This window comes from Carassius auratus, chromosome 26 (assembly GCF_003368295.1).
Source record: "Carassius auratus strain Wakin chromosome 26, ASM336829v1, whole genome shotgun sequence".
Taxonomy (NCBI): domain Eukaryota; kingdom Metazoa; phylum Chordata; class Actinopteri; order Cypriniformes; family Cyprinidae; genus Carassius; species Carassius auratus.
In genome coordinates, this window is record NC_039268.1 from 9,816,930 (window position 1) to 9,836,188 (window position 19,259).

General features: G+C 36.7%; 1 protein-coding gene across 1 annotated transcript in view; it reads right to left on the minus strand.

Annotated features, from left to right (window-relative positions):
- The window catches only part of prkx (protein kinase X-linked), a 34,476-nt gene extending 23,021 nt beyond the window's left edge, over positions 1-11,455 (minus strand). Inside the window, exon 1 of the mRNA XM_026204125.1 lies at positions 10,743-11,455. Within this exon, the coding sequence (XP_026059910.1) occupies positions 10,743-10,905 (163 nt within the window). The 5' untranslated portion in view covers positions 10,906-11,455. The remainder of the gene's footprint in view (positions 1-10,742) is intronic.
- Between the last annotated feature and the right edge of the window lie 7,804 nt (positions 11,456-19,259).

Below are 19,259 nucleotides of genomic sequence, written 5' to 3' on the forward strand. Positions count from 1 at the left end.
TATCCACCCCCCCCCCCCCCCCGACGGTTATGTTATGAACCGTCACATTTGACTCACGTCATAACCGTCATCACCAATTCTGAAACCGGCACACCCCTAATTTTCACCGCAAACAAGGTTTTTAAACCAGTTATTTCTATATTTTGCTGTAGTGTGTCAGTAGAAAATATCAGTTTACATTTCCAAACATTCATTTTGCCATTAATTTTAATAATCGTCTACTGATATTTTTGAACGCACAAGCAGATCTCTGTGTGGTGCACCGGCTGTTGTCAGACTGCTTGTGCATTCAAAAATATCACTAGATGATTATTAAAATAATGGCAAAATTAATGTTTGGAAATGTAAACTGATATTTTCTACTGACACACTACAGCAAAAGATGTAAATAACTGTCCGAACACCATTCTTTTGGGTGAAAATACTAATTTGCCTGAGACTTTTGCACAGTAGTGTATGTATAAAATATGTATAATTAGATTAAGTATAAATAAGTGTAATTAAAGTATGCGCTCATATGTTTTAAGGGCTAGATTTTCACTGGAGGAAACAGCTGTGGTGTGATGAGTGGTCAACAGAGCGAAAACTTTACAGTAGATGAGAAACTGATTCCTCCCCCATTACCTTTTGTAAACTGTATTTATGAAAAGGAACTGCACATACAGATATTCTAACAATCTATCGATAAACACACACCTTGTGTCCTCCCTCTGTTTGTGTTTGAGTCTGCTCACGCTGCTCCGCCGCGGTCTGCGGATTGAAGAGCGCGCTGAAAGACGGGGAGGAGGCTGACACTGAGGCGATCGCGAATTTTAGTAGTTTATGAAGCTAAATGCTATAGCGCCGCTAAAAAAGCCTAGCGACGCCCGTGCTTTTTGTGTACATTTCGGAGAACCAGGACAAATATTTTAATTGATTGCTCAGGCATTTAAGAGACACCGAAAAGAGGCACCGAAATCTGCGTTCTGATTCGGTTCTGTGCATACCGGTTCCATAGGTATTGGTATCCATGTTGGCACCGGGTTTCGGTACCCAACCCTACTCACAGGTGTGGCATATCAAAATGCTGATTAGTATGATTATTGAACAGGAGTGCCTTATGCTGGCCATAATAAAAGGCCACTCTAAAATGTGCAGTTTATCACACAGCACAATGCCACAGATTGGCAATTGGCATGATGACTGCAGGAATGTCCACTAGAGCTGTTGTGAATTGAATGTTCATTTCGCTACCATAAGCAGTCTCCAAAGGTGTTTCAGAGAATTCGGCAGTACACTCAAGCGGCCTTATAAACGCAGACCACATGTAACCACACCAGCCCAGGAGCTCCACATCAAGCATCTTCACCTCCAAGATCAACTGAGACCAGCCACCCGGACAGCTGCTGCAACAATCGGTTTGCATCACCAAAGAATTTCTGCACAAACTGTCAGAAACCATCTCATGGAAGCTCATCTGCATGCTCATTGTCCTCACCGGGGTCTCGACCTGACTGCAGTTCGTCATCCTAACTGACTTGAGTGGGCAAATGCTCACATCCGATGGCATCTGGCACTTTGGATAGGTGTTCTCTTCACGAATGAATCCTGGTTTTCACTGTACAGGGCAGATGGCAGACAGTGTGTATGGCATCATGTGGGTGAGCGGTTAGCTGATGTCAACAATGTGGATAAAGTGGCCCATTGTGGTGATGGGGTTATGGTATGGGCAGGCATATGTTATAGACAACGAACACAGATGCATTTTATTGATGGCATTTTGAATGCACAGAGATACCGTGAAAAGATCCTGAGGCCAATTGTTGTGGCATTCATCCACGACCATCACCTCATGTTGCAGCATGTAAATGCATGGCCCCATGTTGCAAGGATATGTACACAATTCCTGGAAGCTGAAAACATCCCAGTTCCTGCATTGCCAGCATACTCGCCGGATATGTCACCCAAGATGCATGTTTAAACAATTTTCATTAATTCTGAAGACTAAATTACAAATCGCAAGATGTAAAACGCAAAAGTTAGGCTAAATGAACTACTTCACATACGCATGATTATAAAGCCACATAGCTAAGCTTCAGACAACTCTTTTCTTTTTTTTTATCTACAAGGAAGAAAGATTGGATTCAAATAGTTTGCAAGATCATGAATACAAAAAAAGCTGTAAAATGAGCAGATGATTAGGCATTTAGTAGGCTTTTGGTGTGTATGCATTTAGTCATCTGCTAGTAACCACATAAATGCTTTAAGGGGTCATGTGATGTGATTTCAAGTCAACCACACCCTCCAAAAACAGCTCATTCTAACACGCCCCCACATGTCTACTGTACGTCACGATGTGGGAAGATTTGCACAACGCCACCCAAATGTTCACGTAAAGAAAGGCATAACTTTTATTCTTGCTGTTGACACCGCCGCAATGTTGTGGAAACGCTGTATGTTTCCTTGTGAAAGTGAAACTAAGTTGTTTGGCCTTCTAAAATAGGACACAACTAGAAATCAGTGGTTAAGTAGCATCTACAACCGTTCCAGAACAGTTCAACCCAAATATTCAGATGTGTGCAGCACATTTTACGGAGGACAAGGACTGTTTCTTTGAAGAGTAGACTATAGTGCCGGTGTCTCTATCTATAAAGTGGTGCAATTCCATCTTCGCAAGGATTTTTGCAGGTACATGTACATATTTAAAGAATTTGCCACTGACAATTCAAACGTGAGTTTTGAGAAATGTAGAGCAGCACTTGTTATTTGTCGTCTCTCCGATCACAAACGCAGATTGTGTTTACGCAGCGCCATACACAACGCAATGCGTAAAAAGACAGTATAAGTCAATATAATCAGTAATTATGTCCCCACTGAATGCAACAAATGCCTTGTTTGTAATGGGTTTTATTGTTTTTGTCTTGTTGCCACACGCTTGAGGAATTCGGCCAATCAACATACACCTCGCTTTTCAGACCGATGAGCTTTGTAAAAATCAACACGTTTTAAAAAGGAGGGCCACAGAGGACAACAATAATGTACAGTATGTGGAAACTAATGTGTTTTTTAAACCCTAAATTACATAAACACCTTGCATTACACCAAATAATGTTATTTTTAGCAACGTCATATGAACCCTTTAAGGAAAACAAAACACCACAATTGGGGTGTTAAACATGTATTTTATGTCAAAGAATTAGAATAAAATCATCACACCTGAATATGGCAGAAACATTCCTCATACATTTACCCAATAAAATTTATTTTATTTTATTAGAAGTGAATGTTGCACCTTTTTCTTCAAAAAAAAAAAAGAAGAACTATTGATTTTTGGTTGCACCTACTTTGAGCATCCTTTCTTTAACCTTTTTGAAATTTGAAAAAGTGAAAATATCTTGATCAGATTGATTTCAGGGCTATGGAACTGTAAGTTAAAAAATACTCAAATATTTCCAGGTTTGGAAGCTGTTGCTAAGCATTTAATATTGTGCACTGCTGGGCATCTGTGTACAAATTTCAATTAAAAATTTTTTAATAGCTTGATATTTTTTCAACATGCAAAAAAAAAAAAAAAAAAAAAAAAAAAAAAATCCAGTCCTTAGATGAATCAAACGATAATTGATTTAATAAAAAGAAAATAAAGCAATAAAGCATTCTCTAAATATAAGAGGACAAAGGATCTAGATGATTTAGATTTCGAAATTTAGCACAGAAAAAGATAGAGGTAGCAAATTTTTAGGGTTAGATGTTGAAGGCATGATATAATTTGACAGAAGTTGCAAATAATTAAAAACATTTCTTCATGTCTGTTGCTACAAGTTTAGTGCAAAAACTACCAGTGAATAGGGTTTGGCCGATAGACGATGCCGTCATCCATCCCCATCGTGATCTCACCCCCATCGTGATCTCACCCCCCACCCCCACCCCCATAACCCACCACATCCCAACTCCATGTTTGGAAAGGAAATTAAGTGTACTACGGAACCCCTAAAGGAAATAAATAGCTTATGAGATTGGATGATAAAAAAAATTAAAAAAAATTAATCTCTCGCAATCATATCGTTGGGTAGTTAATTATACTGTATATAAATTGCATCCATAATGGATACGCTACTTATTTGCAGGGCTTTCATTTCAATTTAACTTTCCAGATTCATGACCCATGGACTCTATACTATGAAGCAGCAGTACCTACCTACCACACATTTTACAAGATTAGATATTTGTCAGGGGTGCTCAGTATCTGCAATTCATTCGCCAACGTCCTATCAGTCATCTTTCCTTACTCTGTGTACTCTATGTGGTAAGTGAACTTCCATGTACTGTACTGTAATGTAATGTAAGCAAGCGGCTAACTATGTCCCTTTAGTGGCTCCGTAGAACTCATTACGTATACGGATTCACGCATCGGGCACACCCCCTAACCTCAGCCCCCAATGTCATCGCCATCGTTTCACTGTAGACATCGTCTGATGTAAATTTGGTAGACATCGTCCAACCCTACCAGTAAATAAAGAAAACTGTGGGATTTATTTATTTATTTTTGTTGTTTTTATCAAAGAAAAGATGTGTTGCTAAATTATTTTTTTTATTTGGTAAACTTTTTAGTGTCACATTTTCAGTTCACATTAAGGTCATTCTAGAGCAATTACATGTTTAAAGCAACTTGGTTCCATGAAAATCCAGTAATGGAGCTAGCAATATTGCACCTACTTTCACATAATCAATCTTTCATTGAAAAAAAGGACAGTAGTTTAAAAAAAAAGTGACGAGACATTGAGCCAAGTATGGTGAACCATACTCAGAATTTGTGCTCTGCATTTAACCTATCCAAAGTGCACACGTACACAGCAGTGAACATACACACACCATGAACACACACCCAGAGCAGTGGGCAGCCATTTATGCAGCGGTGCCCGGGGAGCAGTTGGGGGTCCGGTGCCTTGCTCAGGGGCACCTAAGTCATGGTATTGCCGGCCTGAGACTCGAACCCACAACCTTAGGGTTAGGAGTCATACTCTCTAACCACACAAGGCCACGACTTCCCCAGTAATCAGACAAGATCCAGTAAAATATCAACCAGTTCTATATTGAGTTTTGTTTCTTGGTGTTCAAGCAGATGAATATTATGAGTATTTAAGTAGAAATAAATTAATTTATGAATTTCAGTCAGGTTTTAGAAGTCTTATTCAACTGACACTTGCTTATTATATTTGAAAGATTTTATTAGGAAAGAAGCTGATAGAGGAAACATGCGGAAAGGTTCTGGTGGATCTGCAGAAAGTTTATGATACTGTTAAGTTAAAGCTGCAGTAGGCAACTTTTGACGCTCTAGCGGTTAATAAACAGAACTGCTTGCATCTTGCGGAAGAACATCGTAGCCGGAACTACTTCTTTGTTTATGTCTATGAAGAATCACAAAGGTACTGGGTTACTCCGCTGCGGTACCCCCGAAGCAATCTAAAATAATCCGAATATAAACACTTATTATAGGTGCACCCTAGTGATTCAGGACAAGCTAAAAACATGGTTTGGAAAATGGATTCATGGTGTACTCGCTTATTATATACATTTTTCTAAATTTTGAACACAAACAAAGTTACAGACCGCAGCTCTGATTGGTTGTTTTTTACCGGGAGCGCATGACTTTCTGCAAATGGCAATAGGACCACTGGGAGGAGCCAGAGGAGCTTGATTTTTTCACAGATTATCTGTCTCATATTCTACTGTCAGGACATAATGACAGGTTTAACAAATATGTAAAAAATATATTTTTACAAAAGTTACCTACTGCAGCTTTAACCATTTAATATCATTATAAAGTAAGTGCTATGGGTTTTTCATGTACAGGAAAATCTTGGTTAGCTTTCTCTCTAACAGGGAGAGTTCAGAAGATAGAAGTGGGAGGGATACTTTCTGAGGATGAAATTGTGAATAATGGGGTTCCTAAGGGTCTGCTATTATTTTTTATTATATAAGCCTATAAGTGATATCCAGGCTGCACGTGAGGTAAATATGTTTTGATATGCTGATTATGCAGCTCTTTTAGTTGCAGATATGGAGATTGAAAAAAATCTGGAGAAATTAGAGCTTGTTGGGTTGAAGGAATATATGAATGAAAATAAGATTTATTACATTTAGGTAAATCAGAATCCATTCTTTTAGATTCAAATTATAAATTGCATAAGGCAAAAGATTTAGCTGTTGAACGTTCATAGTTATGTCCTAGCAAATAGAACATTGGTTAATCATCTAGACTGTGTTTTGGATCATTTAAGTGGAGTAAATATTGCTTGGAAACTGTTGTGGAAATGTAATGCCATAATCAAATACATTGGCAAGATAAACTAGTTTTTTTAAATAGTGAACATTTAAGAGGCTTGTTATAAGACTTGTTCAATGTCATTTTGAGACAAAACAAATGAGTGAGATAAGTTTTAGGATTACAATATTTAGTCATGTGGAAAATATACATTTTCCAGCAGCTTTAATGGTTCATTATCGAATATATATATATATATATATATATATATATATATATATATATATATATATGTATATAACAACTCAATCTTCTTGGTAAACTATTTCCTAAAACTGGTCTTTATAAAGGCTTTAATGTTTCTTTTAAATAGCGAGTCTCAGTAAAGCACATTTTCAGCCTTTTACTAGGAAACCCTTGTTTTAGTAATAATTTGCCATTCCATCGGACTTTATACTGCTGGGTAGGGATAACCTTCACTAAGCTGCATTTAGGCTTGCTGTGATATCAAAAGCCTTAAATTTTTCCCTAAGTTAACAAAAGAACACTTGTGCCATATATTATCCACATTCATTCTCTCCTCTGCTCTGCCATGAATCAAATCCGAGCAAAACCCCCAAAAACTTGAGTTTGGACAATGATTTCTTCATTATTTGAATGACAATCTAACGATAAGAACATTCAGATAGGAGATTAAATCATTTGTCATGGACAGTAAATCCCTACCATCCAACAAAAAGCTCTACAAATTGGATTATGTATGCTGGGCCTAATGCTATAATATACATTTCAAATCCGTTTTTATACAGGAGATCACCCTTCAGAATGCTATGAGATTCATTTTCCCTTAGACCACAAAGCAATTTTCTTGTACATTAAATCACTGATATGACAAAGATGGTTGATTCTTGGAAATAGCACTTATGTATCCAGTCCAAAAAAAAAAAAAAAAACCTGTGAGGCTGCTCTGATAATTATGTGAGAATCAAGGATTTGTACAGAAAAACAGCAAATAGTTATGATATGACAAGAACAGTCTCTCTCTTGCTGTTCCCATGCACAATAATATCGTGTATCATCAATCTCATGGGCTGACGATATGACGATTTGAAAAATGACCATGTCGCCCCACAACACTAGTACAGATTAATATTGAAGTTATTCAATTCTAGTTCACATAAACTCTTCTTTCCACTGCGGCTGTCTGTCATCCTTCATTCAGCAATCAAATTGCGTGTTGCGTTCGGTTATGACAGTCGCAGCGATGAAACTCTCTTCAAGAGCGCACAGTAACTGAAAAACTGTTCAAAGAGAAGGCTCAATAAACGAACTCACAGATTTAATACACTATGTATCAATATCACTTCCCTTTTGTAGAAGTGATGTCTGGTTCGTGAACGAATCGTTTGATTTAACCGGTTCTTCTTAGTGTACCGGTTGAACCAGTTCACCAAATCTGACTAAATCGTTAGAATCGGTTCACGTCTCCAGTAATAATTAATCAACAAATTACTTAAGTTATTCACTTTTTTTACATGGCTGACACTCCCTCTGACTCAAAATAAACTAATATCCCGGAGTAATTAATGTACTCAAACACTACACTGACTCGATGGTGAAAAAATGGTATCGTTGCATCCCTACTTTGAACTTTGATCCATTACTGTTTTTGTGTTTATTTATGTTTGATGAAAGCGTAGCTAAACTTTAAAAATTAGACTGATTAAATATGTATCTATTTCTTTGTATTTTGTGTACACTTTAAAAGTGTATATTTAAGTTTACGTTACGCATACTTAAAAGTTGAATCTGCTTGTCTCACATTTCTTTAGTTCTCTAACTTTCTGATTGTTTTACAGTGTAAAACTAAAGCAAGAAAGGCTTCGATGCCACATACAGAGCCCGGTTAACCGTCACTGTTGCTAGCCTGCACTAGCTTGCGATAGGTTTCCAACAGGAATCCAGCATGACAGGCTTATTCTCGAGAAACTGAAACCCCACAAGGTTGAGCTACACAGATGGAGTTTCCACATACCATTTACAGAGTAGAGTATGGAAGACAGTTTCTGCTTTAGAATAAAACAAATAAATGAAAAGGTAAATGTAAGGTGTGAGTTTAAAATATGACAAAGAGACAGTGTGACAATTTTGCAAATACTAGACAAAATATGTAATTACAAGAAATTTGTGAGAAACAGTGAGATTCAAAGTTGCAATTAGCTCATTTTCATTTATTTTTTTTACTCAGAAGCAAAAATGGGAGATGCACTGAAATGTTTCTATATATTTCTGCTGAACAAATTTACTGCTAATCTAGCATCAGCTTTGGTCACGTTGAAGTCCGTTGTTTCTGTTGAAGTCCATGTTTAACTGTTGTAACTGTTTTTCGACTGTGCCTGTGCAACTACAGTAAGTGTTGATGTGCAACTAAGTGTTGATGAGAGTAAAAAAGGAACAAGGGGAATCTAAACAAACTCTAATCAAAATACAGTGTGACAAAAACTAACACCAGAAAAACGAAACATGCTGACACGTGCAAAATGCCTGTGTACATGTTCACATTTTTTTTCCCCCAGACATGAACTGCTCTCCTCCTCACCCTGAGGCCCTTAAACAATGAGCTGTCCTTTCAGTTTTATACAGTCCAGCTAAAAGATGCAGCTATCACCAAAACTGCTCGAAACAGGAGACTTTAAATAGAATGGCATGACTAATATTAGCAGTGTTCAAGATCTATGTGACATGGCTGTCATGAATGGTCAAGCTAGTGTAGACTAGCATGATGCAGGATGTCCTCTTAGTCATGATGTTTGTTCTATGGTTTGAGTAATAATAATCTTGTCAGATTTGCCTGAAATCACGTGGTGCAAATGAGAACCAGGAAGCACTTGGTGCTCAGAAAGGAGGTAGCGTGTTGTTGTATTTCTATATAAATAGATGGGCTTGTTTAGAAATTGAGCATTCTATTAACAGATACAATTCAACCACATGAGATTTACTCCTTGTCAGATGGGCCTTGTTCTATGTTTGCACGGAACATATGTATTTAAATAACTTTTCACTGCCAAATGTGGGAGCGGAAAAGAAGGTGTGTAATGAAACTAATTAAAATGTGTTAGAGGTGTGTGTGAACTAAGATAGTGAAGTCTTCAGGGGCGTAAGGAAGGGGAAGAACAGAAATAAATGATATTGAGTTTTCTTATTGGCTTTCGTTTTAAAGACAAGAAAAGAACCACCATACATTAGAAGTAGTAAATCGCAAAGGAAATTTGCATTAGCAGTTCTGCATACTGATCTATTAAATGTAGAGGAGAAAAAACATTATGGGTTGAAGAGGATCTCAGTGGCTGAGTGGGTGGACTTTCAGAAGCACGTCAAAAATAGTAATACTGTGAAATATTATTAGGATTTAAAATAATTGTTTTCTAATTCGATATATTTTAAAATGTCATTTTCCAGCAGCCATCACTGCAGTACTCCATGAAAATTATTCTGATTTGATGATTTTCTGCTCAGAAACATTATTATCTGTGTTGATTACAGTCAAATTTTGTGGAAACCACGATACAGGATTTTATGATGAATATAAAAGTTCACTGTCACCTTTTACTTCAATGTGTTCTTAATAAAAAGTTATTTGCTTTATGTTTCAGTTAGGCTTTTTTTTCTTCATTATGATACTGTATCATCACAATTGTTTAATTATGATATTTGTGACCATGACCAAAAAAAAAAACTATTTGAAACTGAATACAGAGCAGATGCAGATCATAAAAGAGCTGTATTGAAGACATTGTCATTGTGACTGAAAACTGTTCAATATGTTGTTCTGTTGTGTACCTGGGTGTTGCAACTGATGCAACTGTGAAAAGATTTTTTCTAAAGAAACTTCCTGGTGTTCTGAACACTAGACCCTTCCTCACAGTAATTATCATTTGTGAAAAGTTAACACCATTCACCCTTTCAAAATATATATGAAGGGAGACACTCCTGATACATTTCATAGTTTGCTCAACAGTTTGTTCATTTTGTTTACCTTTACTTCCGAGGTTCCCCACCTGAGCCTTACTTTCAAAATGCCAGTTGAAATCTTAGTTTCCATGAATGGCCTCAATTAAATATGAAGCAAGTGTAAGTGGGACTAAATTCTACAGGTAACCAGCAAACAAAGCATTACTTTGAACTATATTTAGGTTTTGGTCTGGTAAAGCAAACATGCAGGTGTACTTGACAGCCCATTACTGCAGTCATCCCCAAGGGAATTCCCAGGGGAACTGAATATCCTGCTATACAGCTCTAGCTTGTCTCTTTGTATAGTTGGGTAGTCTAATTAGTAATTTAAAAAAAAATAAATAAAATAAAATAAAACTGAACCTTGAAATCATTTACTTAAAAAGCCACTTGGTAGGTCAAACTGTACACAACTGAGAATATGAAAACGTTTTAGGAAATATTTGTTAACTGAAATGTGTTTTAATTTGATGCATAAGGGCTAACTCACCAACAGTGGCGATGGTGTCCAGGTCATCTAGTGTGTAGGTCCTGTTGGTGGTCAGGGAAGCGGCCCCTGCGGATACCGTGGGACTGCCTGTGTCTGTCCTGCCACTATCCCGACCAGAACTGCTTTCATTATTTAGTCCAGTTTTGCCTTTAGTTGCTGCCATCTTCTTCCGTGTGATTTTCTAACTCTAGCCACATTAATGGCCACTTCTAGATATCAAGTCCAGTATTTCCGCTTTTGGAAAACACGATATTGATGAAAATATAAACATTGATCCACTTCGATCAGGTTAACATATCCTTTGTTCGCACAAACCCGACTGTGACCCTCTGCTTTCCATCGCCTGGTAACGTTAGCCAGAAATTTATCAGAACAGTAAAGACTTAAGAATTTTTAAGCTATTCATGTCAATGGTGCTGTCATTTATTCTGTTACTTTTTTTACGGACGTCCCCTGTGCGACTAACGTTACTGTACGTTAACAAAGACAGGAGTGGACAGGATTCAAACTTCAGTCTTACGAATCCAGGAGGTTATCCAGTCGAATTTCCTCAGTAGCAAGGAAACAGCATGGACGTTGGTTGATAGTCGCTTAATGTATATTGCCAGGTATAAGAGAGTTTTCAATTATTTACTTCCCCCTTCCGTCCCCATCAAAGAATTCTGAACCCATTTCCCCTTCAAAACATCGCTCAGCGGCAAGGAAGCAGAGAAACGCTTGAAAATGGACAGACAGCTGCGTCGACCAATCATATGCAGCGCGCTATCTGCAATGTCCAATCGAACATTTGAAAAGGCGGAACCTGCCCTGTCTGACAGCATGAGTGTACGTATTTTCCCTGTGGTCTGTAGCACATGTAGACAGCGTAGACATCACCACGCCTTGGGTGCTGGATACTATTTCGGGGGAGGAAGACACGTTGTAGCATGAGTCTTTCTGACAGGAGAATTTTCACATTTCAGACAAGATATAGGCTATTTCTAAATAATTATTATCTCGATCATTTCATCACAGCACACATCAAATATAGGCCTACTATGTTGTATATATAATAGCACTATAATTATCATAGAATACATAGTCATCTAGGTGAATGTGACCAAATAATACTTAACATAATACTGAACAAAATTATACAATACAGAGTTAGAGAACAGATGGGTACAGTCCTCTGCTGGAGTTTTTTTGTGTAAAGCAGTAATGGAAAGTTCATAAATTATTAAAAACGAAAACTTGCAGAAGGCATGCCCTTTGGAGCATAGTAGTCTATCTATCTATCTATCTATCTATCTATCTATCTATCTATCTATCTATCTATCTATCTATCTATCTATCTATCTATCTATCTATCTATCTATCTATCTATCTATACTTATGAATGGGTTATGTTCATTTACAGTAGTTATCATTTTGTCATGTGGACTATGAATATCTGTTTTGTGGAAATTATTCATGGCTAAATTCATGACTTATTCATATACTAAATAAAATATATTTATTATTATTATTATTTTTATTTATTGATGATTTTGCAGGTTCTGCACATGGTCGTATATCTGCAGTCTAACTACATGGGCACAATTTTTCATTGAAAATGGAGGGAATGTGAATTGGATTTTTATATGTGAATTTCTAAAGCACACTCTTTTAAAATACTCATTTAGGACAGCTGCTCAGGACCCCATGTAGACAAAATTTGCAACCCACACACATGGCCAGACTGGCTCACACACTAACTGTTATGGACTCACTGACCCATGTGTAAAACTTAAGTGTCAGTCTATTTATGGACTGTACTCTCTGACCGGCCAAGGGGAAGTGATCTAAACCTAAACTAGTTTATACACTGGAAAAAAATGATTGTGATTTTAACGGTAAAAAAATGTTACAGTACAATGCTACAGTACAAGCCTGTTAAATGGTTAATGGTAATTTACGTTCCCAGAATTCTCTGCATTGCCTTTCAAATTTTGTTTGTGATGTTTTTTCTTTGAAAAAACTGTTTCTTCTTATTTTTTTCTTATCTGTTATGTTTATTAGGAATTGTATGTTACATATAATGTTGGTAAATTAATGTTTTTATTGCATATTTCAGTTTAATGAGCCTCACCATGATGGTGTTTAGTGCCTGTGTGAATGACACTGTACACCTTCCATGTATCTTATTTTTGTTTACAAAGCTGCTTGTGATGGGCTTTATTTCATCACATGCTTTTGCTGGTTACCAGTGTATTACAAAGGTACAATCAGATTTCAATATTCATTAAGTTGGTGTATTAACATTATATCAGTTATATTACAGTATTAAACTGCACATTTAAGGTAAAACCATTAAACCTAAAATGGTATTACCGTATTTTTTACGGTATAATTCTGGCAGCCACAGCTGCCATTTTTATATTTTACAGATTTTTTTCTGATAGTGCAGGTGCCATTAACGACTTTCTTCTTAAACTTTTATTAATAGGCTACTCAAAATTCAAAGCGTTTTAATAAACTTAAAGAGCCACACAGATGGGAAATCAAAAATTACCTGTATTACAGTGTATGATGTAGCTGTCCATCAGTGTAAACAATGTGCAAAGTAATTAAACCAAAAGGTACACGATTTATAAAGTTATTGGCTTCTAAAGTAAGGAGTAGACTCTGAAACGCTGAAACGAGTCGTTATAGATTTCAAATCTTTTGCCCATCTCTATGTACGTCACTAGGAACACTTTGCATAATAATCTCCGCCTACCGTCTTGGGAGAAACGGAACTCTGACCTGCCCCCCCCCCAAACACAGACGCTGGTTGGTGTGATAGCATCATGTCGAGGAGATGGTGTGTTTTTAATTGTTTTATTTTCACTGCCAAAGAATGAAGATCAGAAGAACCAATGGCTAAAATTCATTTTTACCACAACACCAGAGCAGTACAACAAATCCCTTTTGTTGTGTTCACAACATTTCACTGATGACTGCTTTTCTAATCTCTGTGAGTACAAGGCGGGATTTTCAAAGCGTTTGGCCATAAAAGAGGGTTCATTACCAACTTTATTTAGACCAACAAGCATCTCCGAATCACAACGCAAAGTATGATTATGAAGTTATGTGTTTGTTTTCTCCCGAGCGTCTTATCAGTATGTGTGCTGTCTGCAGCCTTTGTCTGCGCTGATCTTCATTTACAAACACGTCATTAAAATGAAGTGTAACAAGTGCTGCTAACAGATATTTTTTGATAAAGTAATCCATATGAAAACAACGCGATGTCCGCTTTTCACATCTCCCTTCATTATATCTAATGTGACCACGCCCCCGCGCTGAATGCGCTATTCAGATTCAAACTGAAGCGCGCGGCTTGAATACACCCACACAGAAGAAAAAGCAGCGAGACTGTTCAAGTTTTTTATTTTACTGTTTGCTTCGCGGTGAGAGGAATAAGACATAATTCACCCCAAAAAGATGCTAACGCATTGTTTACCATGAAGTTGTGTGGGGAACAACCAATCAAAACTGACTATGTCAGTTGACCAATCAGAACACAGTATGTTACCGAAAGGTGGGGTTTAAGGAAACTGAATCTTTTGAACAGCTTCGCGCGAACCGTTTGGGGATCTCTGAGAATTGAGGTAATTTTAAAATGATATTTTGACAAAATGACAATGTTTTTTAACCTTGGATGGATTTAAACCTATTGTACAGGACTTATTAACAGTGATAGGAAGCTTAGAATTTTCATCTTACTGGCTCTTTAAAAATGCCAGTTTTTATTCTGTTACATGAAGCAGGCATCTTGCTCACCTTTTTTTCGTCTTTTATCCCTTTTGTGTTAGAGATACAAATGTAAGAGAATCAAAAGTGTTTGATAAACTATTTCCTGATATAAAATTAACCAAAAATTTAAAGCTTTAAGTTAAAATAACACAATAATATTTACAGAGGTGGTCAAAAATATTAGTATTAATTATAGTATTAATATTAATATAAGTATTAATATTAGTAATATTAGTATTTTCACCAGATAAAATAGTTTTAGATAAAAAAAAAGTATTATTTCTATCTTTTGCTTTGGTGTGTCAATAGGAAATCCAAAACATATCCAAACATTCATTTTGCCATTAAGTGTAATAGTGAAATTTTCAAGGAGTCTGACAACAGCCAGTGCTTCACGCAGATATCTGATCCTACCATCATCCAGTCTGTCTGGAATGACACGAAGAACGACAGACTAAATCCAGAAGCACTGTGGCAACATCTCCAAGATGCTTCAAGATGCCTACCTGAAAAGCTGAAAATAATGTACAAGTGCACCTTGGGCAAAAGCTGCTTTAAGGAAAAAAATCTATTTATAACTATTTTTGACAGCATCCTCATTTTAAAGCATTTTTTTTTTTTTTTTTACTGAAGTGACTAGATCTTCAAACAGTACTGTAGCTCTACATGTAGGTTTGTTGAAGCATCTTAATTGAATACATTTAATTTAAATAAAATTCCTTAAAATCTTGGCACTAAACAAATAACATTATGTGAGCCTTTTACAATCTTACAAAAATAATCTTAAATAATTACTCAAATAATCTTACATAAATTGTTCTGATGTGTTCAGGTTAACCTTCAACAAGTTCAAACACATCATTTCTTTGAAATATGTGAAGAAAAAAAAAATATAGTACATACAACAGATCTTACATAATATCACTCTATGGAAAGTGTCTTTTATTCTCTCTCAAGCAGAGAAGCTCCAACCAGCTCAGTGTGTTTTTATTATAGATGGTTCCTGTGAAAGCTTTTACACCATTCCTCTCCAGATCAAAGTGAAGCACGTCTTCAGCTTAGGCTCATAAGCTACTAAGAGTATTTCTCAGTCTTTCTGATGTACGTATTTTGTAACCTAACGATGATTGAGTCTTTTTCGTGTAGCAAGTAATGCAATGTCATATCATTCAGCCGTCATTGGGGGAGGAAATAGACTGTTGGCTTGCATGGTTAGCTTGCAGAACTCCATTAAGCCTTTCAGAGGCTGTCAGTCTGAGTACATATCATATTCACTGACAGGGTAACAGCCGCTGCCACCACCAATGCCCTTGGAACACTGCGTTTCTGAGTGTTGGAGTCAGCAACAGTGCATGCACAATGTCAGCTCTAACATTTAGATTGTGTAGCATTCTGAAACACTGCTGCAACATGTATGGCTGGTAATCTGACATGGTCATGCTGACAGAAACTAGCACAGCCTTTGTTGAACATGAATCAATTCTACACCACCTAATCGTTTTAGTCTGACAGAAACAAACTGCTCTGGAGCAAAGGGTCTAGAACATCTTATTTAGCATGGCCATAGTGTATCAGAGGAATTATATAATCAATGGGTGATGTGGATGAGGCAGGATGTCGTTATTCCCTCATATCATTGGCTGAGCAGCACCAATCATGCAGCGCCAGAGATGGTATAGAGAGGTTCTGAACCATAGGAACTTCCAAGGGTGCCTCAAGGGGACATAAAATGAATATAAGACAAATTAATCTTTAGAATAAGATCACATTTTAGAAACCCCATTGGTATTTTTATAATGAATATATGTTTTAGTTATGCCTAGCTCTTGAAGCTGCAGTCAGTAACTTTTGACGCTCTAGCGGTTAATAAACATAACTGCTAGCGTCTTGCGGAAGAACATTATAGCCAGAGCTACTTCTCTGTTTATGTCTATGAAGAATCACAAAGGTACTGGGTTACTCCGCTGCGGTACCCCCGAAGCAATCGAAAATAGTCCGGATATAAACACTTATTATAGGTGTACCCTAGTGATTCATGACAAGCTAAAAACACGGTTTGGAAAATGGATTCATGGTGTACTCGCTTATTATATACATTTTGTAAATTTTGAACACAAAAAAAGTTACGAACCTTAACTCTGATTGGTTGTTTCTTACAGGGAGCGGCAAATTTCTGCAAATGGCAATAGGAGCACTGGGAGGAGCCAGAGGAGCTTGATTTTTTCACAGATTATCTGTCTCATATTCTACTGTCAGGACATAATGACAGGTTTAACAAATATGTAAAAAAAAAAAAAAAAAATACATTTTTACAAAAGTTACCTACTGCAGCTTTAAATACTTATTTGGGTAGAAATGGTGAGTTAAAAAATACTTTAAATATTGGATATTGTTGTGGTCAATGAAGCGACTTTAAGTCAAAAAGGTCACAAGGTCACTAACACAAGTCAAAACAGCTGGTATGGTGATTCGCTCACCCTTGAAGAAATGTTAAAGAATGCAAATTTGATGCATTCTTTTCTGCAACAGTGAACTGGAAATGATAAGAAGGCTGAACCCAGAACATTCATATAATTCCAAGACTACTTTTCATTTTTATGTAATCACGTACAAAAGCTGAATTCGGTTATGGAGACAAATGAGAAGTCCTTTGAATAAATCGACTGCATTTTACAGTGTATTGCAAAATACGTTGTTAGTTCATAAAGAGGACAAACATTCATTAGTGAAATTGATAAGCAGAGCGAGACAAAAACCCTGTATGCATTTCCTGTTTGTGAACCAGCGTCTCTAAAAGGCTATGATCGCTAGTCTTATAAAAAGACTATATTGCAGAAAAAGAAGTGGGTTAGGCCATAATTCAGCTGTCTGGATTGCCATTTATAGCAGGACAACATTTGCTGAAGATGACCAGCTGCTCCTACTCCAGTGGGAAGAAGGAGATTATATGTAGAAGTTTCTGGGAAAATTTCATTACATTTGTTCACCCCTAATTTCTAAATGCACCATTTTAAAGCATGCTCTCGTTCACTGTCAGACATTTCTATTTTCAGACAGAAATGTTTGCTTTAGATGTGTGTATGTGTGTGTATATATATATATATATATATATACATATATATATTTGTAATCACCATCCATATGGAAAAAATCCCACGGCTGTCATCCCATTGGAGAGATCCACAGCCAGACTTCATTCTCCAGCTCCGCGCAGCTGGTTCCCATCTGTAGGAGCAGGTGATTCAGAGACTTTGCTTGCTTTTTATAGAGTAACCACTCAGATTCTGTGTTTACTGCTCTTAATAAATCAAAAACGCAAGTGGCAGGCAGCACATCAGGAGTTATAGGCGACATGTTAAAAAGATGGCTGTGCATTGACTGAGTAATTGATTCATTAATTTATTCATAGGGGATTTTGCAGTTGTAGGAATCAAAGTCAACTAGAACTGGGAAAATTGTACTATGCTGTACAACAACAATAAAAAGTTTATTTTCTGCACCAGTCCCCTGCATATCATGATTGACTGTGGTAAATCCACATACAAAAACATCAGCTCATACGTATGGCCCAGATTCTTCAAACATCTGCTTCGGTTACTCATCACTCAAATCACTGAGTGTGTAATTTCTCATTTAGGGACCGCTACAAGAAGGGTGGAAGTGTGTTTACATATCCCTGTGTTGACGTGTCTCTTGTCCTGAACATCTGTTAGGTGGTTACTGTTGCCCCCTAGCTTGTGTTTGTGTTACTGCAGTAAGATGTTTTCCATTTTGTCCTCAATCTGTGAAAGGAGGGAAAAAGAGAAGAATGTAAGTCTGATGTATGAAGGAAATAAGTAAGTGTAGAAATGGATAAATTGCTAAGTGAAAATAAAAAGTGCAAAATCGGATAGTTAAATAAAGATAGTTTTTACATTTAAATACAACATATAAATTATATTGTAGATGTTTCATCATTGATAACTTATTTATTTATACCTTAAAAGCGTGAATTCACATCATCATGTCAGATGTCACACTGGATGTCGCACAGGATTATGCTCCATGTCATCCCATATTAACACAAAGTAAATAAGAATGAATAAAATAAACATACAGGAAGAAAAAGATTGTGTTTGTATACAGTGCTGTGAAATGGTTTTTGCCCCCTTCTTGTTTTTTATTTTTTGCATATTTGTCACACTTAAAATATTCACATCATCAAACACATTTTTTTTTTTTTATATTACACAATGATAATGCAAATAAATGCACAATGCAGTTTTTAAATGATGATTTCATGTATTAGGGGAAAAAGCTGTCCAAAGCTGGCCCTAGGTGAAAAAATAATAATATGAATGCTGGTAACTACTAGACTAGTGTTGCGTTTGACACTGTCGATCATAACATACTTTTAGAGAGATGGGAAAACTGGGTCGGGCTTTCTGGGATGGTACTCAAATGATTCAGGTCATAATGAGGGGAGAGGTTATTATGTGAGTATAGGATGAGTCTAAGTGTCCATCCTTGATATATGGAGTCCCACAAGGCTCAATTATTGCACCGCTCTTGTTTAGCCTGTATATGCTCCCACTAAGTCAAATATTGAAAAAAAAAAAACCTGCCTACACAGCTATACTGTTAAACAAGAAGAAAACTGAAGTCATTGTATTTGGAAACAACAATGAAGTTCTCAAAGTGAATGCGTACCTTGACTCTGGTCAAACAACTAAAAATCAAGTCAATAATCTTGGTGTGATTCTGGAGACAGATCTTAGTTTC